The following is a 22,283-nucleotide window of genomic DNA, read 5'->3' as shown; positions in this document are numbered from 1 at the left end:
GATGTGAGGTTGTTAAAAAAGTCAAATATCTTGGAGTTAAAATTTTAACTTCAAATGGGAAATTATACAAGCATAATTATGAACCACTCTGGCATAGTATACAGACGGAGATGAAAAGGTGGGAGAAACTGCATTTATCTTTGATGGGTAGGATAGCGGCAGTGAAAATGAATATTTTACCAAAATTTTTATTTTTGTTTCAAATGTTACCAATACTCAAAAGAGATGTGAATCTTTTAAACAGAACTTTTTTATTTTTCTTTAAAAAAAAAACACAAATATGTCATCATTTGTCAATCATTAAGACATTGAAGTACAATTTTTTTTGTTGTGTATGCCCCTCCCTCCCTCCACCCCCCCACCCCCTCCTCCTTCCCCCCCCCCCGACTTCCCAGAACCCGTACACGGTATGGATTTTTAACTAACACAGTCTAAAATCTATTGAGAAAAAAGAAATAAAGAAATTAATGACATTCTAGATTGACCTTAGCTTCTTCTTACTGAACTGACTTTTAACAGTTTAAATCATTTCTGATCTTAAGCATAGGCTAACTGGAATTTCTTAGTCCCGTATTTATTTTGTATATAGTCAATCCATTTTTTCCAGTCTCGTTTATATATCTCATTTGAATGATCTTTGAGATATGCCGATATTTTAGCCATCTCGGCTAAGTTTGTTACTTTCAATGTCCATTCTTGGATTGTAGGCAAGTCTTCCTTCTTCCAATATTGCGCCACCAACAGTCTTGCTGCAGTTATCAGGTGCAGAATCAAATTGGTCTCTACCACTGTAAAGTCAGTACATATACCTAGTAAAAATAACTGAGGAATAAACTTTATCCTTCTTTTAAAAACATTTTGCATGACCCACCATATTTTTATCCAAAATGCCTTAACCTTTTGGCAGGTCCACCATATATGATAATATGTAGCATCGAGAGAACCACACCTCCAACATTTAGGCTGTACATTCGGATACATAGAAGCCAACTTTTTAGGATCTAAATGCCATCTATAGAACATCTTGTAAAAATTTTCTCTCAGATTTTGAGCTTGTGTAAATTTCACATTTCTTACCCAGATTCTTTCCCATGTATCCAACATTATTGGTTCCTCAATATTTTGAGCCCATTTTATCATACAATCTTTAACTAATTCTGTTTCCGAATCCATCTGTATTAATACATTATATATCCTCTTTATATGCATTAAGCTCTTATTTGTTTAAACAGATTATCCTCAACTTGGATAAAACCAATTTTTTGATCTATTTTCCACCTAGCCTGTAATTGCCCATACTGGAACCATGTTTGAACTACCTTCTCCTCTTTTAATACCTCTAAAGATTTTAATTGTAATACCCCCCTTTCCGAGGTAAGAAGCTGTCTGTAAGTAATTTTGTCCTGTTTTTGTGCTGTATTCATATTTTCAATTGCGTGTCTAGGAATTGCCCACATGGGTATCTTGTCATTTAATTTATATTGGTATTTCTTCCAAACCCGCAATAAAGCATTTCTTAAAATATGACTTTTAAAATTCTTATCCAATTTTTTGTTGAATAACAGGTAAGCATGCCAACCAAATACCAGATCGTGTCCCTCAATATTCAATATTCTATCATTGGTTAAATGAGTCCAATCACTAATTACAGATAATGCCACTGCATCATAATATAGTTTTAAATTAGGTAGTTTCAATCCTCCTCTCTCACGTACATCTTGCATTATTTTCATCTTTACCCTCGGCTTCTTTCCTACCCACACAAATTTGTTGATACCCTTCTGCCATTCTAAAAGGTTCGCATCTTTTTTAAGTATAGGTAACATTTGGAAAAGAAATAAAATTTTTGGTAAAATGTTCATTTTCACTGCCGCTATCCTACCCAGCAAAGATAAGTGCAATTTCTCCCATTTTTTCATCTCTGTCTGTATGCTATGCCAAAGTGGTTCATAATTATGCTTATATAATTTCCCATTTGAAGTTAAAATGTTAACTCCAAGATATTTGACTTTTTTAACTACCTCACATCCTAGCATCACTCCTAATTCTTCCTTTTGTTTAATATTCATATTTATAGCTAATATTTTGGTTTTTCCTAAGTTTATTTTAAAACCCGACACTTGACCATATTGATTAATCGTATTCATTAAAACCATACTAGATTCCTGCGGTTGTTCCAATATTATGACCAAATCATCCGCAAAAGCACGGACTCTGTATTCTTGCTGTCTAATCTTGATCCCTTTTAAACCATCCAAGCCCCGTATTTTATTCAACAATACTTCCAAAGTTATAATAAACAATAATGGGGACAAAGGACAGCCCTGTCTTGTACCTTTTCCAATTTGAAAAGAGTCTGTTAAACTTCCATTGACTATGATTTGTGCTGTTTGCTGTTGGTATATTGCTTTAATTGACTGTAAAAAATTATCTCCTATCTGCATTTTTTGCAGTATCTTCAGCAGAAATTGCCAGTTAACTCTATCAAAGGCCTTCTCAGCATCCAAAAATATAAACGCAGCAGGGATCTGGTTGTTCTTTCCCAAATATTCTAATGCATTAATAATTAATCTAACATTACTTTTCATCTGTCTCCCTTGTATAAAACCTGTTTGGTCCGTATGTATCAATTGTTGAATGACCAACATTAACCTATTTGCTAATATTTTAGTAAAAATTTTATAATCTACATTCAGTAATGAAATAGGTCTATAATTTTTGGGTTGAGTAGTATCTTGATCTTCTTTGGGTATCAAAGATATAAACGCTGTCTTCCAAGATGGAGGGACTTTACCTTCCGTTTGAATCATATTAAATAATTCTCTAAGAGGTTCTACCATTTCTAACTGTAAGTTTTTATAGTAAACCGCTGTCAAGCCATCTGTACCTGGTGCTTTCCCTGACTTTAATTGCTTAATTACCTGCAGGATTTCCCCCGAGGTTATTGGTTGATTCAAGTTTTGCCTGTGTTCTTCTCTAACTGAAGGTATTTTCTCTTTGTCTAAATATTTGTCTATGTCTAAACCATTAATTTTATCAACATTTTATCAAATGTTTGAGTTGATCAAATATTTTTGATCAGTTGACTTGATATGAGTTTCTTGCAAACAAATTACATCGTTCTTAAACTGTTTGAGATAATGAAATATTTTCTTCCTCTTCTGTGGAGAATTCAGTCCGTTGACATTCCATGTTAAAATCTTAGTTGTCATCTTTGGTTGGTTGAAGCATTTTTAGAGCTTCCTGCACGGCCTGTTTAACCTTAGGTCTAGCTCCTCCCACTGCTTCCAGATTTGTTATTGTAGTTCCTTGATCGATGGCCGATGATTGTTGATGCTGTTGCTTTTTAGCTTGTTTCTCCATACGTCTAGTAGTCATGCGGCTAGGTCTTGGTTCCATAGCACCTTGCACTTCTAGAGAAGAGAGATGCTCCATCTTGTCTGGTGGTTGTGTAGTTTGCTGTCTATCCTGTCCTTCTTGTGGTCTTTCTCTAGGTCCAGATGGTGCAGGGTGTCCGGCCTTCAATATATTATAATAAAAATCTCGGGCTTTCCATACAGAGTTGAGGCGGTACCTTTGCTTATCAAATGTAAATATGATGCCAAATGGCGCATCCCGTCTATACTGTATCTGACGATTTCTGAGTTCTTCGACCAAAAAAGCGTAGTCTCTCCTGGCTCTTAACATTTGAGGTGGTATCTCTTTCAAAACAGCCAGGTCTTGACCGCCAATTTGAAGCTTAGTGTTATAAGACGCTTGCAGTACCATATTTCTAAGCTCTCTTGTAGTAAAATATATAACGATGTCTCGAGGAAGCTGCTTCTGCTTTGCCAGCCAGGAGTTAACGCGGTAAGCTTTGTCAATTTGCCAGTCTTGGTTGGTCCCTGGTCTTCCCATCAGGCGATCAAAAGCTTCCGATAGGATCTGTTTCAGGTTCTCCTGTTTCTCCTCACGCAGCCCCCTTACTCTTAATGCGAACTCCATTTGTCGGTACTGTATCATAATAATTTCTTTTTCAGCATTTTCCACTTTTTGTTCCACCACCTCTGTTTTCAATGTCAAATTAGCATTGGCATCATTAAGAACCTCTAGAGTATCTTCCACTCCAGAAATATGTTCTGTTAATACAGTTACAAGACTCAGCATGTCGTCTCTAATTTTATCAACCTTAGCCTCAAATTTCTCATACAGCTCCTGTTTAAGTCCTTTTATTTCACTTTTAATTTCTTCTTTCATTTCTTTTATTTCCTCTTTTCTCTCCTCTCTATTATCTCTAAACTTATCTTCCATTTTAATTGTCTGTGCATTAAGAGCCTCGCTTAGATTACTCAGGAAAAATTCTTTCGTTAACACATCCCCAGCAGGGGGCGTAGGAAGCGGAGGCTGCAGCTTTGTGCCAGGCACTGAAGATGTGCCCCTGGAAGTAGAGGGTGACGACTTCAAGTTAATATTTGGTTTTGAGGCCATTTCAAAATTTCTCTGCCTGCAGTTAGTAGAACTCTATTGCCTGAATATGCAGCTTTAAGTAAAGAGGCTTTTATTTCGAAGTTTAAGGCTTGGCAAAACTTTCAGTGAGTAAACATTGTAACAAGACCGTTCAGCAGATTCATCACCATTTAACTTCCAAATAAGCAAGGTTAATGAAGGAGTAAAATTCTTCTATTGTGAAACCAAAACATATGATAAGCAATCTCTTTTGTTTTGAATTCTTGTGAGGATTAGCAAAAAGTGTTCGTTATTACCGGAGAAACCAGCCTGCTCGGCGCCATTTTAAAAGCCTCTAAGTAAATAATTTTTCGGAGGAGAAAAAGAAAAGAAGCTAAAATGTTGATAAACAATTATTGTCCACGCAGTAAACGGATTCAGCTCGTGATAAGATTAAATCAAACAAAACTTTGAGCAGAGTGGGGGAGACTTACTTTGTCCTGCACAAGGCAGTTTGAAGTTCCCAGCACGGACAGCCGTTCTGCCTTGGGCTAGCCCCCCTTTCCTTGCAAGTTCCTCCCAGGAAGTCCAAGAGATGTGAATCTTTTAGAATGGCAGAAGGGTATCAACAAATTTGTATGGGCAGGAAAGAAGCCGAGGGTAAAGATGAAAATAATGCAAGATGTACGTGAAAGAGGAGGATTGAAATTACCAAATTTAAAATTATATTATGATGCAGTGGTCTTATCTGCAATTAGTGATTGGATCCATTTAACCAATGATAGAATATTGAATATTGAGGGACATGATTTGGTATATGGTTGGCATGCTTACTTGTTATTTAACAAAAAAACTGGATAAGAATTTCAAAAATCATATTTTAAGAAATGCCTTATTGCGGGTTTGGAAAAAATATCAACATAAACTAAATGACAAATTGCCCATGTGGGCAATTCCTAGACATGCAATTGAAAATATGAATATAGAACAAAAATATGATAGAACCACTTATAGACAACTTCTTATTATAGAAAGAGGGGTGTTGCAATTAAAATCCTTAGAGGTACTTAAAAAAGAGAAGGTAGTTCAAACATGGTTTCAGTATGGCCAATTACAGGCCAGGTGGAAAATAGACCAAAAAACAGGCTTTGTAATAGCTGAGGATAACTTGTTTAAACAAATAAGAGATCAAAGTTTAATGCACATAAAGAGGATATATAATGTATTAATACAGATGGATTCAGAAACCGAAATGGTTAAAGACTGTATGATAAAATGGGCTCAGAATATTGAAGAACCTATAATGCTGGACACATGGGAAAAAATATGGGTAAGAAATGTAAAATTTACACAAGCACAAAATTTGAGAGAAAATTTTTATAAGATGTTTTATAGATGGCACTTAGATCCCAAAAAGCTTGCTTCTATGTATTCAAATGTTCAGCCTAAATGTTGGAGATGCGGTTCTTTTGATGCTACGTATTTTCATATATGGTGGACATGTCATAATGTTAAGGCATTTTGGATAAAAATTTGTTGGATCCTGCAAAATATCTTCAAAAAAAGGATAAAATTCACTCCCCAGTTGTTTTTACTAGGTATATGTATTGACTTTGTAGCAGTAGAGATAAATTTGGTTTTGTACTTAATAACGGCAGCAAGACTCTTGGTGGCGCAATACTGGAAGAAGAAAGACCTGCCTACAATTCAAGAATGGACTTTGAAGGTTATAAATTTAGCCGAAATGGCAAAAATTTCAGCATATCTCAAAGAACATTCAAACGAGAGATATAAGCGAGACTGGAAAAAATGGATTGATTATATACAAAGCAAATACGGGACTAAGAAACTCCAGATAGCTTATGCTTAAAATCAGTAATAACTTAAACTGTTAAAAATTTGGGTAACAGCAAGAAGCTGAGTTCAATGTAGAGATATTTTAGACTGTGATTGTCAAAAAGTTATACCATGTATGGGCTCTGGGAAGTCGGGGGGAGGGAAGGGAGGTGGGGATCTAGGGGGAGGGGGGGAGGGGGGAAATATAATATGTGTTAAATTCTAAAGCACATGATTGCACTTGTATACTGTGGCTTTTTAATGTTAGTGTTAAAACAGAACAAACCGAATATATTGGAGGGTAATAGAAGTATACCGAAGGGAGGAGCTGAGTGAAAGAAGAAGGAGGGTGGAGAGGGTGAGTGAGAGGAGGAGGAGAAGGAAGGGAGGGAATGGATTAAGAGAGGGAGTGATAGGGTCAGGGTTAGATAGAGGGGGAGGGGAAGTAGGTGTAGAGGGGTATGTGAGAAGGAAGAATGAAAGTTGGAGGGGGATGAAAGAGGGTGTATGGTGGGCTAAGGCGGTATATTGGGTTTGTACAGTAGGGGGCATTTTCTATAAAAGTGAGGGCTGTGTTTACCCAATGTTATATGCCTCGGTTGCACAGTAAACATGTGATGGTATAGAATGAAATGGAAATAAAAAAGACTTGAAAAAAAAAAGATAAAAACTAATGGAAAGTAACATAAGGAAAGGAGGGAGAGGAAAGTTTATAACTTCACAGCAGTTATAAACATAAATATATTTTAGCCTCTCTAAAGCCTCCTTTCTTAAGCTTTTGACCCTGGAGGATCCCTTGAACTATTTTTCAGATGTCAGGAAACCCCCTGAAGATCCAGGCTCAGAGATGGGCCAGAATTGTTTCATGCGGAGACCTGTAGAGATGCATTAATAGTGTTCTTACACTAAACATCAAAAACGAAACTTGCCTTTTCAATGTGATCCCTGTGCTTTCTTTTTGCTGCACAAATATTCAATTCTGTGCCAAACCTGAGATAAGAACACATTTCATCTTCAAGGGAAAGAAGACAATTTCTGTCTTAGCTTTTGATGCTTCTTAAATGACAGAATTTGTTCTCAGAAGTTGAAAACTGCAGCCAAATGTTTAGTGCTTTCCTATGAATGGCAGGAGATTCTTCTTGGACAGAAATCCAGAACTATTTTTCCTATGGGGAGATCAGGGAATCTCTTCTCAAGGGAAGGATCAGACTGGATCTCCCAAGGATCTTCCTCTTCCTCCAAAGGGAAGATCTCTGGCTGAGCAGAAGATGCAGAGAAAGGATCCCCCCACCTGTCATTCCTGGGTGTGGAGAGGAAAGGAGAGGACTGGTCAGTTTAGTTCAACTCTACTTCCAGGTGGTTTTCCCTTAGATTCGAGGGTTCCTGGCGTCCTTCCTCCCTCTCAAGCCCACACAGGAGTAGAAACAATTCAGGTTTTTCCTTTTGGTTTTCTTTTAAATCCAAGAATCTCTTCACTTGAAGTCGAAATATCTTCTCCAGGGCCTTCCAGAGCCTGTAAGCTTCAAACTTCATTTCAAAGGTCAATAACCCTTTGGGTCTCCAGATCAGACTGGGCCACTTGCTGCTGTTGCTGAGGGAAATATTCCTTTGGGGCCCTTCAAGGCTTCATTCCCACATTACACTAAACCATGGTTTGCTTCTGGTTAGCCCAAAGTGGGAACCAGCCCTTGTGACTTGGTGCTATTTGTGAACACAGAGCATGATTTATGGTCACAGGGATCCCTGCAAGCTTTTTCCAGATCCAGCAGATCCTCTTTGAGGCCACAAGATCCTCATTCCCTCTTTGCAGCTGCAGATTCCGGCAACTGTTCCCTCTCTGGGATCCCTTCCTCTCCCCCCCCCCCCACAAGAGTCTCCCCTGCGGAGGAATGGCAGAAGGAAAGATGGAAAGGTCTCCGTCCTTCCGTTTCTTTGCGACTCCTTCTTTTCTCACTCTCCCTTGGGATCCTCTGCTGGCTTTTCCAGATTCCCTTTTCCTGGGGAGATTCAGGGGCTCCATCCTGGGGGGGGAAATGCAGGGATGCTGGTCGAGGGAAGGGAAAAGGGCAATTACTGATGGGGACTTCTTTCCCTTGGATGCTTGGGAGGAAATGGGGGTGTCAGTCCCTGTGTCAAGGTCACTGCAGGGAGGGGGGTCTCTGTCTATCTTCAGGACTCCCCAAACCATCCTCCTGTCTGTCTTTTAGGCCTTCACACATGGCAGGTGATGTATGGCTGTGAGCTCCAGAGAGACGGGAGCAAAAGAGGGTTTTTCCAGTATGGCTACGAAGGGAGGACCTTCCTCACCTTCGACAAGGAGATCCTCACCTGGGTGGCTCCCGTCCCCCAGGCCCAGATCACCCAGAGGAAACGGGATTCTATTCCAGGATATAATCAGAGATATAAGACCTACCTGGAGAAGGAATACATTGAGTGGCTGGAGAAGTACCTGTCCTATGGGAATGAGACACTGCAGAGGACAGGTGAGCATCTGGATCCAGGCTGGACTTTCCTCTTTTATGGGTGGGTCTCTTGTACACAATCAGCCCCTTTGGGTCCCTGGTCTTTAGCATGTTTGCTCTGGTGGGAATCCTCCTCCTCCTCTTCCAGCCCCTCTTGCATGTTGACCCCCCCCCCCTCTCCCCTAGGTCTACCCCTTCATCCCTCCAGAATCAGCTGGATGAGATTTGGATAAATGGGAGAATCCCCCCCCCCCCACTGATGATGATAGGATCAATGGGGGAATTGCAAACAGGAGCCCCCACTGATGATTGCCCACAGCCCCTCCCTGCCTGGGGAGGACCCTCTCTCTCTTCCATTGGTATCAGTCTCACTCTGCCCCCCCCCCACTTTCAGAGACAAAATCTCTTTTCCCAATTGATCCATGTGAGATTCCCTTTGATCTCTCTTCCTCTTAAAATTGGGGTTGTGTCCCTTGGAAAGAGGCCTGGAGGAGCCTCAGATTCAGGGGAGCAGAAGAGGAGGCAAAAAGTAGGGAGAATCTTCTGTGTGGTTATTGTCTTGAAAGGGACCTTAAAAGATCATCTCCACTTTCCCTCCCCTGAAGGGAGCAGCCCAAGATCACTCAGAGTTGAAAGCAGCAAGAGAGGAATTTCCTTGGAGCCTCAATTTGCTTCCTGAGGTTTTTCAGGCTGAGTCCCTGGGAAGGACTCAAAATCAGGAGTTCTTCTGGTTGAGCCTTTTCCAGATCTGGATAATTTCCTCAAACTCTTGGAGACGCTGCAAGTGTGGAATTGTTTTTTTTTTTAATTGTTTTATTATGCATTTATAGGCCGCCCTTTTCCCTGAGGGGACTCAGGGCGGCTTACAATAAAAGGGGAAAGGGAGTGTAGGACAAATACAAAAAGAAATGTGAGCGAGAATAAATTAAACAATAAAAACACAACATTCACTCGACATTCGGGAGGGGCGAAAGTAAAAAACTTATCCCCAGGCCTGACGGGATAGCCAGATCTTGAGGGCTGTGCGGAAGGCCTGGACGGTGGTGAGGGTGCGGATCTCCACGGGGAGATTGTTCCATAGCGTCGGAGCCGCAACAGAGAAGGCTCTCCTCCGAGTAGTCGCCAGTTGGCACTGACTGGCAGATGGAATACGGAGGAGGCCAGCTCTATGCGATCTGATGGGACGCAGGGAGGTAATTGGCAGAAGGCGGTCTCTCAGATAGCCAGATCCACTACCATGGAGCGCTTTATGGGTGGTGAGTAGGACCTTGAAGTGCACCCGGAGATCGACAGGTAGCCAGCGCAGCTCACGGAGGATCGGTGTTACGTGGGCGAACCGTGGTGCGCCCACGATCACTCGCGCGGCCGCATTCTGGACTAGCTGAAGTCTCCGGGTGCTCTTCAAGGGCAGCCCCATGTAGAGCACGTTGCACGTTGAATGTGAATCTTTGGGTTAAAACTAAGTGGTGAGAGATTTTCCTGCCCCTCCAAGTCTCCCATCCACCTTCCAGGCTCTGGAGGGGCTCAGAGTTAATTCTGGGGGTGCCATTTCTGCAGAGACCCCAAAGGTGACGCTGAGCAGCCGGACGGAGGATGGGATGGAGACGCACGTCTGCCGCGTGGATGGCTTCTACCCCAGGGACATCGATGCCACTTGGAGGAGGGATGGGGAGGTATGGCTGGAAGAGACCTTCCATGCGTCTGTGGCCCCCAACGCGGATGGGACCTACCACTACTGGCTCAGCATCCGGATCGATCCGAAAGAGAGGAGCCGTTATCGGTGCCACGTGGAGCACGACGGCCTGCAGGAGCCTCTGGACTTGGAGCTGAAGGGTGAGAGGCTGCAGGGAGGGGAAGGCTGGGCTCTCTGGTCCAGAAGGCTGGAGGTTGGTGGGAGAGAAATCTGACCCCAGCCATGTCCAGATGTGAGCATAGCTGAGCTTTCATCCATTGGTCTTTCCAGTGTTTGAGGCTGGAGAAGCTGCAGGGAGCAGACCATAGAAATGACTTCGGGTGATGGAAAGGACAGAATCCCATCCCAATACTTGGCCGATCCTGATGAAATTCCCTCAGATCCTCCCTTAGGCCTTCCCTGTTTCTTTTCTCCTGCAGAAGAGCAGAAATGACGCTGAGCCCCAGAAACAGATTTCCTTTTGTTTCCAATCCCAATAAAGAACCAGAATCAGGAGGAGTCTGGGAGCCCCTTTTCTGAAGGGAGATTTGGACTAAAATGGATGAAGTGCAGCTGCCTTCAGGAACGGCCGAGAGAGGCTGGACTGAGGCATCCGGAGTCAGAAAAGAGGCTCCCGAGTCTGAGTTTTTCCCCATCAGAGACTCACTTTGTTTTCTTGCTTTGAAGCCCAAAAGGTCCCTCTGAGTTGCTGCTCTAAGAAAGAAGTTGCACATTATTTTATGATGTATGAATTCCTGAGGCTCAGCATAAACCCCAAGGGAAAAAGCCTTTTCTCAAAGAACTCTGCATATGCTCAGAAGTGTCCTTGACGTATTTTTACACTAGACTTCCAAAGTTCAAAATCTTTTATTGATGACTGTCATCACAATACAAGAAATATTCAAATGTAATAGTTGTCTCAACCAAAATACTCCTTTGATTTTTGTTGTTGTTTATAGCAAGCATCCATTCACTAGTGGCACGGTTGCTATTCAATGGGAATCCTGAATTTTGTGCAAGAGAAATTAAAATTTAAAGTTCCCTCCTCAAAACTGCTCCCCTCCCCTGCAAGCAATCCCAATTTATAATGCCTTGGTAAGACCATACTTGGAATTCTTCATCCAGTTTTGGTTGCCACGATATAGAAAAGACATTGAGACTCTGGAAAGAGTGCAGAAAAGAGCAAGAAAAATGATTAGGAGCCTGGAGGCTAAAACATATGAAGAGCAGTTGCAGGAATTGGGCATTTCTACTTTAAGGAGAAGAAGGACGGGGGGTGACATGATACCTTCCGATCTCTCAGGGGTTTCCACAAAAAAGAGGGAGTCCAGACCTAGAACTGAGGAGAAATTTTCTGACAGGGAGAAGAATTAATCTGTGGGATGGCTTTCCTTCAGAGGTTGTGGGTGCTCCATCACTGGAAGCATTTAAGAAGAGGCTGGAGAGCCACTTGTCTGGAATGGTATAGGGCCTCCTGCTTGAGCAGAGGGTTGGACTGGAAGACCTCCAAGGTCCCTTCCAACTCTCTTATTCCGTTATTCTATTTCTGCCATTTTTACGCTATTTCTGGACAGGACAAAGAAAATGAAAGTGTGTACTTTAAAAAAAAGGCTGGGTGACGTGAACTATTTTACTTCAAATAATAAAATGCAAAAACACTCAAACTGAAGGAGGAAAAAGATGGCATACAGAGCTGCCCAATTCCACTCAGAGTCATGACTTATTGGAGCAACCAATAAAAAGAACAAAAATGTTTTGTCAACAAATTTTGTTTACATTATTGCGTTTTTGAAGTTTTTGTTTTGGAAGCTGCTATGAGTCAGAAGGGGGCAAAGGGCTCTTTTTGAGTGGAAAGGCCAAAGATGAATTCAGTTGCCTTCATGCTGGGCTGGTGTGAGAAGAAGGCAGCATCCTGAGGACACGTCCTCTAACAACGGATAGCAAGGCCCCTTCATGTTACCTTGAGAAGGACCCAAAAATGAGCCCATGGAGTTTTGAATTTGGGGTATTTCCAGCCTTCACTTCTTTAGGTTTCTTCCCTGGTTGGGAAGATGGTTTGGGGTTCTCCTTCAATGATCTGCTCTTTCTCCCCATTCAGAACCATCCAATTCAAAATCCAACCTGGGGCTCATCATTGGCTGTGTTGTGGCTGCCCTTGTCCTGGCGTCTGCGATTGCTGGGATCCTGGTATTCTTCAGTAAGTAACTTTTTTGGGGAGGGGGGGTGATGGAAGGAAGATGGGGAGATTCCCCCCCCCAAGTCTCTCCCTTTGGGGAGCTTCTTCTGGGCTTCCTTCTGTCCTGTTTTCCCAGCTCTCTTGGGGAGCATCTGAGATCTCTGCCTCTTGCTGGGACTCCAGTTTCTATTCAGCTGAGTCTGAGATTCAGGCAGTCCTGTCTCCTTCTGAGTTGGGAAGAGGCATCCCAGTTCCTTTGTCCCTTTCAAAGGCTTTGGTCAGAGAGCAGCAGAGAAGGATTTCCATGGAAACCTTCCTCCCCTCCCAGCTGCTCCTTCTGCTTCCCCCAATTCCCCTCCATCCATCTCGGAGGCAGCAGGTCTCTCTTGGGGCAAATCAGGAGATACATTTGTATTCTGAAGATCTTTCTGTCTTGGTTGATGGGACTAAGTGACAGTGAAGCATCTGGAATTCTTCCTCCTACAGAGGGAGAGTTTGGATGATCTCTGGTGGATCCTTTTGAACTTTCACTATTTTTTGTCTTCCCAGAGGGACATCAAACCAACTACAATGCAACACCAAGTGAGTGATTTGCCCTCTTTACACGCAATCTCCAACTTAGAGCAGGGCCAGAGGCTCCATTATTTGAGAGGGGTGTGTGTGTGTGTATGTCTTCCTCTTCATGCTAAGAACCAGGCTGGGGAAAGATGGGCCTCCATTTCATTACAGCCAGGCTATTAGTAGAAGTGGAGTCCTCTAGGAGAAACATCTGGGAGAAGGAACCTTTAAGAAGAGGAGAAGACACAGGTGGCGGAAGGTCCCTCTGACTGAGGACGTTCTCTGTTCCCCAAGAAGGCTGAGAGGAAAAGCTTGGCCAAGTGAGAGTCAGAAGCTCCGTAAAATTGGGGATGAAAAGGGGGCATTTTGAGGGAAAAGATGCTTTGGGGAATACCAGGTGGATCTCCTCTTGGTCTCCACTTCACAAAGGTTCTCTAAGTAAGAACTTACAAAGTTCCTTACAAAAAGGAACTTTGGATCCATCTGTATCTCTTTAGGTCAGCTCTGCCTTCTGGCCTTGTGTGATATAAATACACATTTTAAGAATTCTTTCTGATGCCTTTTAGCCAAAGCAGTTTGGTTCAAACGCTCTCCGTGTATTTGTGTGTCTTTATTTGTGTGCGAGAGAGAAGAGGGAGGGAGGGAGGGAGCTGGAGTCAGAAAGAGCTGAGCTTCTCCGTCAATAAGCCAAGAGACACAGAAAGATAGACAGACAGACAGACATCCTCCCTCATCCTCTTTTTCTTTCCTTCTTTTCCAGCAAGTGACAGAGGACCCAGCAGTTCAGAACAGGGTAAGTTGGAGGGAGCAGCTGCTGAATGAGACATTCTCTCCCTTTGCAAGACTTTGGGGGGGGGTGAGGGGATGAAAAGAGGGAGAAGGTCCCATTTTTAAAGGCCCCTCTAATTCATCCTCCCTGGGTTCCCTCTGAATCTGCTTCTGGTGGAATAATAAGAATAACTGCACCCACTTTGGCTTAGTGCTGAGGGCACCAGGCGAGGCTCCAAGTTCTACTTAGGCAGGAAAGCCGGCTGGGTGTCACAAAATCCGCTTTCCTTGTACTGGTTGATTCTGCAGAGGAGAAGGGAAACTCTCCCTGTTGGATTCAGGCAGGGGAGGCAGCCCAGAGTCTGCATGGTGGAGCCTTGGCCCCCTTTGGAGGAAAGTGTCCTCCATTCTTTGAGGGGAAATGGGGAAAGCACCAGTGAGGCCATCATCCCCAGTGGTTAGAGATTCCTCTGGTGGCAGAGCTGAGATCTGGCTGACTGTGGAAAGGGGGGGGGGGTGTCTCAGAGATGAGCCCAGCCAGGTTTAGGGTTTGGCAGCAGCCAGGAGCCCAGGGCAGGGGAAGTGGGGTGCAGTGGTCATCTGAGAATCTCTTCTGGCACTCAGGATGCTCCCACCTCACATGTCTGGCTGTGAATTTTTGTTTCTGAATCTGGGCTCAGGGGAACAATTGGGCTTGTTGCTCCTGTACCATCCTCTCTCCTGCCTCAGCTGTTGGAGGCCCTTTCAGGGCTGGCATGGAGTTGCCCAGGATTCTAGTTCTGGGAGATTTCAATCTGATGGGGGAATCTGGTTTTTATTTATCGTTTTAAATATTCTACATGCCATTTTATTGAATTTTACTGTAAGCTGCCGAGAGTCACCTTGGTGAGATGTGTGACACAGAAGACGTTTAGTGATTGATTGATAAATAAATAAATAATAAGTAAATAATAAGTAAATAAATAAGTAATAATAATAAATATAAATAATAAATATAAAGAAATATAAATAGATAAATATTAAATAAATATTAAATAAATATTAAATAAATATTAAATAAATATTAAATAAATAATAAATAGATAAATAATAAATAGATAAATAATAAATAGATAAATAGATAAATAGATAAATAATAAATAGATAAATAATAAATAGATAAATAATAAATAGATAAATAATAAATAGATAAATAATAAATAGATAAATAGATAGATAGAGAGAGAGAGAGATAGTTAGAGAGATAAATAGATAGATAAATAGATAAATAGATAAATAAATAGTCTGACATCCTCTGAGAAGTTCATGAAGCTGCAGAGGTGGAATGGTGAAGAGAGAGATTCGTCCTCTTTAGAGGATCCAGACAAGGCAGAGACTCACTCTGTGTCTTTCTCTCCAATGCAGGAAGCAGCCAGGTAATTTAGTAGCCTCCTTCCAGGTGAATTTCCCCCTGTGTGTCAGCCTTCCAAATCTCATCCAAAATTAAATCAGAGTCCAAGGCAAAGTATTCCTCAAAGTTCCAATTTATTAAGAGAGGCATGTTGGTCCATCTGTGGAAACCCGAATCTGAAAGCTTCCCGGGGTTTCCCACCCAGTTGAAAGTTCATGATCTTGCCCCACCACCACCACCACACACCCACAAGTCCATCCCATGGTCCCATCTTCCACTGCCACCCTGGCAGTTCCACCCATCCAGTTCCAGTCAGGCTCAGAGTTGCAGAGAACAAAAGATGACCTTGGTTTCTAGAAAGGGATTTTTTATTTTGACAACAACACATTCTGCTCCTTACTATTCCCCCTCCCAATTCCCCACCAATGACATAGCATTGTAAAATAAGAGAGAGTGTGGACCCGGCTGCAGGCCTGACACTGTGCATGGGGGGAGAGGGAGGAAGGGAGGGGAGGGCTTTGAGGTCAAATCTCCGACCTAAGAGTAGTACATAGAATTATCTGCTACAACCTCCTACCTGTCAATGACTCCTTCAGCTTCAAGCACAACAATACAGGAGCTCACAATAGATACAAACTGAAGGGAAACCTCTCCAAACTCAGTTGCAGAAAATACGACTTCAGCCCCAGAGCGGCCAATGCCTGGAATGCTCTCCCTGACTCTGCGGTTTCTCCCCCAAACCCCCCAAACTTTCACCTTAGACTCTCTGCCGGCAACCTCACCCCATTCCTCAGAGGTCCGTAAGGGGCCTGCAGAAGCCCAACAACGTCCCTACCATCCCAGTCCTAATATTCCCTTTTATTCCTATCCATTTCATGTAGTCATCATCATGTTTATCTCTTATCTAACACATGCTTGATGAAATAAATAAAAATAATAATAAATGACCAGTGGATGGGGAATATGGTTTTGGAAATCCCTCTTCTCTCTCCTGTTCCTCTCAAACATTGCAAGGGAAGGAAGGAATTGGGGGGAAGAGGCATTGGGGCTCTGGGGAGGGGTCTGCCTGCCCAAACTCTTACCCAGAAAGCCCAGACTGTGGCCAGGCCCCTCTCGGGATCTGACTGTCCTGGATCAGGAGCCTCAGAGAGCTGCAAGGAGGAGTTCAGAGTATCTTCAGTGCGAGGGGAGGGAAGGGGCAGAGGAGGGGCTTCTTGAGGGTCCTGCCAGTCACTGATGGAGAGGGGGCTTCTCTCCCCTCCTTCATCCCATCTGGGAATCCCTCCCTCCGGATGGTGAAGGGAAGACCTGGACTCTCTGGAGGACATAAGGATCAATTTCCACTTGTCTCTGGGGGCAACATGGACTTGAGTTGGGTTTGTATATCTGGGGGGGGGGTATTGATAGGTGTTATATAAATTGTGGGGGCAGCTTCTCACCCACCTCAGGAGCCTCTGCCATCCCTGCCTCTCCCCTCCAGTGACTCTGGAGATCCCACCCGGCTGATCCCTCTCTTGAGGCTGCTCCTCCTGCTCCTTCCCTGGGCTCATCTTTGCTGGACGGTGGGATTCCTCCTCTTGGCTCCCTCCCAGACTGACCCCGACTGCTTTCTCCCTCCTCTTGGCAGCACCAGTGGACAGTCCCAGCAGGAGGAGAGAGGAAAGGAGTGGACAGTCCCAGCAGGAGGAGAGAGGAAAGGAGTGGACAGTCCCAGCAGGAGGAGAGAGGAGAGGAGTGGACAGTCCCAGAAGGAGGAGAGAGGAGAGGAGTGGACAGTCCCAGCAGGAGGAGAGAGGAGAGGAGTGGACAGTCCCAGCAGGAGGAGAGAGGAGAGGAGTGGACAGTCCCAGCAGGAGGAGAGAGGAGAGGAGTGGACAGTCCCAGCAGGAGGAGAGAGGAGAGGAGTGGACAGTCCCAGCAGGAGGAGAGAGGAACGGAGTGGACAGTCCCAGCAGGAGGAGAGAGGAGAGGAGTGGACAGTCCCAGCAGGAGGAGAGAGGAGAGGAGTGGACAGTCCCAGCAGGAGGAGAGAGGAGAGGAGTGGACAGTCCCAGCAGGAGGAGAGAGGAGAGGAGTGGACAGTCCCAGCAGGAGGAGAGAAGAGAGGAGTGGACAGTCCCAGCAGGAGGAGAGAGGAGAGGAGTGGACCGTCCCAGCAGGAGGAGAGAGGAGAGGAGTGGACAGCCCCAGCAGGAGGAGAGAGGAGAGGAGTGGACAGCCCCAGCAGGAGGAGAGAGGAGAGGAGTGGACAGTCGCAGCAGGAAGAGAGAGGAGAGGAGTGGACAGTCGCAGCAGGAGGAGAGAGGAGAGGAGTGGACAGTCCCAGCAGGAGGAGAGAGGAGAGGAGTGGACAGTCCTAGCAGGAGGAGAGAGGAAAGGAGTGGACAGTCCCAGCAGGAGGAGAGAGGAAAGGAGTGGACAGTCCCAGCAGGAGGAGAGAGGAGAGGAGTGGACAGTCCCAGCAGGAGGAGAGAGGAGAGGAGTGGACAGTCCCAGCAGGAGGAGAGAGGAGAGGAGTGGACAGTCCCAGCAGGAGGAGAGAGGAGAGGAGTGGACAGTCCCAGCAGGAGGAGAGAGGAGAGGAGTGGACCCTCCCAGCAGGAGGAGAGAGGAGAGGAGTGGACAGTCCCAGCAGGAGGAGAGAGGAGAGGAGTGGACAGTCCCAGCAGGAGGAGAGAGGAACGGAGTGGACAGTCCCAGCAGGAGGAGAGAGGAGAGGAGTGGACAGTCCCAGAAGGAGGAGAGAGGAGAGGAGTGGACAGTCCCAGCAGGAGGAGAGAGGAGAGGAGTGGACAGTCCCAGCAGGAGGAGAGAGGAGAGGAGTGGACAGTCCCAGCAGGAGGAGAGAAGAGAGGAGTGGACAGTCCCAGCAGGAGGAGAGAGGAAAGGAGTGGACCGTCCCAGCAGGAGGAGAGAGGAGAGGAGTGGACAGCCCCAGCAGGAGGAGAGAGGAGAGGAGTGGACAGCCCCAGCAGGAGGAGAGAGGAGAGGAGTGGACAGTCGCAGCAGGAGGAGAGAGGAGAGGAGTGGACAGTCGCAGCAGGAGGAGAGAGGAGAGGAGTGGACAGTCCCAGCAGGAGGAGAGAGGAGAGGAGTGGACAGTCCCAGCAGGAGGAGAGAGGAGAGGAGTGGACAGTCCCAGCAGGAGGAGAGAGGAGAGGAGTGGACCCTCCCAGCAGGAGGAGAGAGGAGAGGAGTGGACAGTCCCAGCAGGAGGAGAGAGGAGAGGAGTGGACAGTCCCAGCAGGAGGAGAGAGGAGAGGAGTGGACAGTCCCAGCAGGAGGAGAGAGGAGAGGAGTGGACAGTCCCAGCAGGAGGAGAGAGGAGAGGAGTGGACAGTCCCAGCAGGAGAGAGGCGAGGCGATCGGCCTCCCTTCTGAATTAGGCCGGACTCTCAGGAGGAGCCATTCAGGGTCTTCCAGCATACAGGAACCAAGATATATTTTGGGTCTTTCATGATTGCTTTTATCTTTGAACCATTGTTATTTTCATTGAGGAATAGAAGAAGAAAGAAAATCTTATGTGTTTATAATTGTGGAATCAAAAGAATTCAAATTGGTAGATATTCTATTTTTTCTTTATTTGTGTCAACCAGAAGTATGGAAGATATCTAACACACCTTCCTCCTCCTATTTTCCCCACAGCGACAACAACCCTGTGAGGTGATCTGGGCTGAGAGGGAGTGACTGGCCCAATGTCACCCAACTGGCTTTCGTGGCTGAGGCAGGACTTGAACTCACAGTCGCTTTCTAGCGTGGTGCCTTCACCACTAGACCAAACTGCCTTCTATAGCTTGTAATAGCTCTGTAATGGAGCAATAGCAATAGCAATAGCAGTAGACTTATATACCGCTTCATAGGGCTTTCAGCCCTCTCTAAGCGGTTTACAGAGAGTCAGCATATTGCCCCCAACAATCTGGGTCCTCATTTTACCCACCTCGGAAGGATGGAAGGCTGAGTCAACCCTGAGCCGGTGGGATTTGAACCGCTGAACTGCTGATCTAGCAGTAGCCTGCAGTGCTGCATTTAACCACTGCGCCACCTTGGCACCTTGGAGCTTGTAGCAACCATGTTGTTATTTCTGATGACCTTTAATGGGCTCCGGCTGATTGGCAGGTTTTAGAGAAGGGTTCCTGGAGAATGGAGTGAGGATGAAAAGTTGCTGCTATTATTTGAAGGGTTCAGTTATTAACCTTCATTATACTTGCTCGGATTGAAAGGTCAGGTTTTTCTCCACCTCTTTATTTTTTTCTATTAGTTGTACAATAGATAGTATGTATAATGCAGGCCTGTCAAACGGGAGGCCCACAGGCCAAATATGTCACTCAAAGGCCAGGCCCACCCCGGCTCCCCAAAGGCAAAAAAGTTGTGATACATCACGATCCGCCCCACAATTCGATGCAGTTTGACACCCCTGGTATAATGTATGAGAGAATCTTGGGAAAAAATGTTTCTTTTTAAAAAGAAGTGTGCATTCTGAGATTTATGCCATTAAAGTAATTCATAGATTTCAGGTTTTTTAAAATTAAACTTGACTGTATATTTGATTGTCCAAAGTTTGATAAATAATATACCAAGTGTAGCTTTCAAACACTACATTTTTCCAGATGGTCATTGATGGATTTTCATGCTATAGAAAATTCGAACATGAGATGTATTGCACAGTCAGATTGTATTGCTATCTCCTTAACAATTGTACATATATTGTAAGTTTGCCTAAAATAAACTAAATGCTTTTGTTTTCTTCCGGCTTGAGTTGCTGCCTGTTTTGGGAGGTCAAAGAAAGGAGGGATTTTACCTTCCTTGTTGATCAGAGACCCCAATTTCACTTTGAGTGGCAGGAAGAGGAGGAACCAAGGGAAAACCTGGAAGGAGCAAGAACTGGGGTGGCTCCTGTGTGTTCTTTTGGGAAGGAGGCAGCCATTTTGTTCCTGTGTCCAGATGTTTCTCCAGCATCATCAGCTGATCTTCTGTAAAATGGCCATTTGGTCTTGGCTTGGTGGGGGCAGCAACAGAGGCTGCTTTCCCTCAAATCCACGTGTGCTTCAGGCTGTTTGCCGTGTGTTGAGCCTCATCCACGTGTGCTTCAGGCTGTCAGCCGAGTGGCTGAGCCTCACCCAGTGGCAGGTTGGGAGACAGGAGTTCAGTGCCATCCTGGTCCCCTTGCAGAAGGGCAGCTTCTCCTCCTTCCGAGAGATCGTCTCTGGGCTCTTCAGCCGCCCAATATGGCATAAGAGTGAGGAGACCCTTGACTGATGGGAAAGATGTCCCCATATTACAGTGGTTCTTTCTGGGCAAAGAGGAGTGAAAAGTGTTGGGACTTTCACCCCAATTCCTCCTGGGCTTCCCAGATGCCTTCAAGAGGTGGCCCTCTTTGAGAGCCTAGAAAGTGGACTTCAGGTGTGCCCAATTCAGAGCTCATAGACCACATTCAGCCCTGGACAGCTATTAGTGGTCTATGAGCTCTGGAAAGCAGAGCAAAACTTTTGATACTGTAATAAATATATATATAAAGAGGAAGTTCTTGATATACGTTGACTATATTATATATTTTATATGTGGCCCAAGACGATTCCTTTCCAATCTCTGCTGCCCAGGGAAGCCAAAAGGTTGGACACGGCTGCTTTAAAGCCTTTTGTGAGTATTCAAAATGAGCGTCTTCTACGGATTCAAAAGTTTCAGAAATGTCTTTTAATTCTGACTTTCCAGCTCACACAAGCGCTCTGGGCCAACACAATAAAAGTATCAGAAGGACAGGAGACCATGAATACAACACACAAAAGGCAAATGACCTCCAAGGATAAATCAGTCAGCCAGAAATCCAGGTGACCTGGAACTCAGTGCCTGGCAGAGAGCCCAGTTTTGCTGGCCTTCCGGGAGGGCTGAGAGGAGGGGGATCTGCTGGAGGGAGACTTCCCAGGCCGGAGAAGGGTTTTATTTCAAGGAGGGGAGGGGGGTCCCCCTTTCCAGTCTCATGGCAGAGACCCCCCCCAGGCAGCCGGGTCTCCAGGGAAACTATAAAGTTACCAGTCAAAAGGAGAGCGGAACAGAGGTCCTATTGGTCATTGCCTAGCAACAGAGTAAACATTCCGATGAGTGACAGTTGGCCGCAGCCTATAGAAGAGGTTGGGCTGGCTTCCTTCTCTCTGCTGGAAACAGAGTTGAGCTCAGGTGTGTCTGAATTTCACTCTTGAACCTGAGACCTTTGGACCTGCTGACGATCTTGAGCTGGACCTTGGGCCAACTGAGCAACCCTTTTCTAGGCTCCTCTTTGAAAACACACACACACACTTTGAAGGCAAGGCTTTATTTTGGTCGACGTTCCTGGGGACATTGCTGACTCAGTGACTGGAAAATAAAACGGAGGTTATAGGACTCAAAGTGCAGCCGGGGCTGCCTGGGATTTTAGGCTTCACTATTAGCCTTTTGAAAGGGGATAGTTGCGCTTTTGACATGGCCGGCAGCATCTCTCTTTTTTAACTTTAAGGAAGCGAGCTTTTCTGTCCTTAGCCAAGGCCGTTTCTTTTGGTATGTGAGAACTTTCTTTCTCAGCAACTACACAACAGAAAGTGTCTTCTGGAAGACCTTGGATACACCTGCAAGTATTAAGGAAGATAGAAATTTATGTGGAAAAGGGAATATATAGACTATAAGTTTTGCCACTTGTTAGGAATATAAGCTAACAGTTGGGATGGCAATATATAAACCATATAACAATGTTGTACCTGTTTCTTTAAATCATGCTGTAATGTGATTGGCTGCTGTTTCCTCAATCGGCCATAAGATGGAGCCAGAATCACTGTTAGATGCTGATCTGATCTGAGTGTTTGGAAGCTGGCTGTTAGAAGTGCCGTATTGTGATCAGCGTGAGTTATTGTAAGTTTTTGCAACTGCTAGCAAACTTTGAGTACCGGACTGTTTGTATGATTATGGACTATGTTATTTGGATTATCCCTTAACTGAAAGACGTTGATGACTGACTGTCTTATCCGTGTA

At 44.8% G+C, this 22,283-nt stretch overlaps 3 protein-coding genes across 6 annotated transcripts in view; 2 read left to right on the top strand and 1 right to left on the bottom strand.

The window, feature by feature from the left end:
* Positions 1 to 22,283, bottom strand: part of LOC116503374 (major histocompatibility complex class I-related gene protein-like) — a 556,717-nt gene that overhangs the window by 245,828 nt on the left and 288,606 nt on the right. The gene's annotated exons all lie outside the window — the stretch shown is intronic.
* LOC116503392 (H-2 class I histocompatibility antigen, Q9 alpha chain-like) overlaps positions 1 to 22,283 on the top strand; it is a 76,273-nt gene that overhangs the window by 4,038 nt on the left and 49,952 nt on the right. The gene's annotated exons all lie outside the window — the stretch shown is intronic.
* LOC116503386 (H-2 class I histocompatibility antigen, Q9 alpha chain-like) overlaps positions 1 to 22,283 on the top strand; it is a 504,076-nt gene that overhangs the window by 460,006 nt on the left and 21,787 nt on the right. Inside the window, exons 5-7 of one of the 2 annotated variants that reach the window (XM_032209780.1) lie at positions 12,494 to 12,592; positions 13,121 to 13,153; positions 13,890 to 13,922. The exons of the other annotated variant lie outside the window; for it this stretch is intronic. Of the exons in view, the coding sequence (XP_032065671.1) occupies positions 12,494 to 12,592; positions 13,121 to 13,153; positions 13,890 to 13,922 (165 nt within the window). The remainder of the gene's footprint in view (positions 1 to 12,493; positions 12,593 to 13,120; positions 13,154 to 13,889; positions 13,923 to 22,283) is intronic. 2 annotated transcript variants of the gene reach the window in all.

This window comes from Thamnophis elegans, chromosome 2, assembly GCF_009769535.1.
Source record: "Thamnophis elegans isolate rThaEle1 chromosome 2, rThaEle1.pri, whole genome shotgun sequence".
Lineage (NCBI taxonomy): Eukaryota > Metazoa > Chordata > Lepidosauria > Squamata > Colubridae > Thamnophis > Thamnophis elegans.
This window is presented reverse-complemented; position numbering and strand designations above follow the sequence as displayed.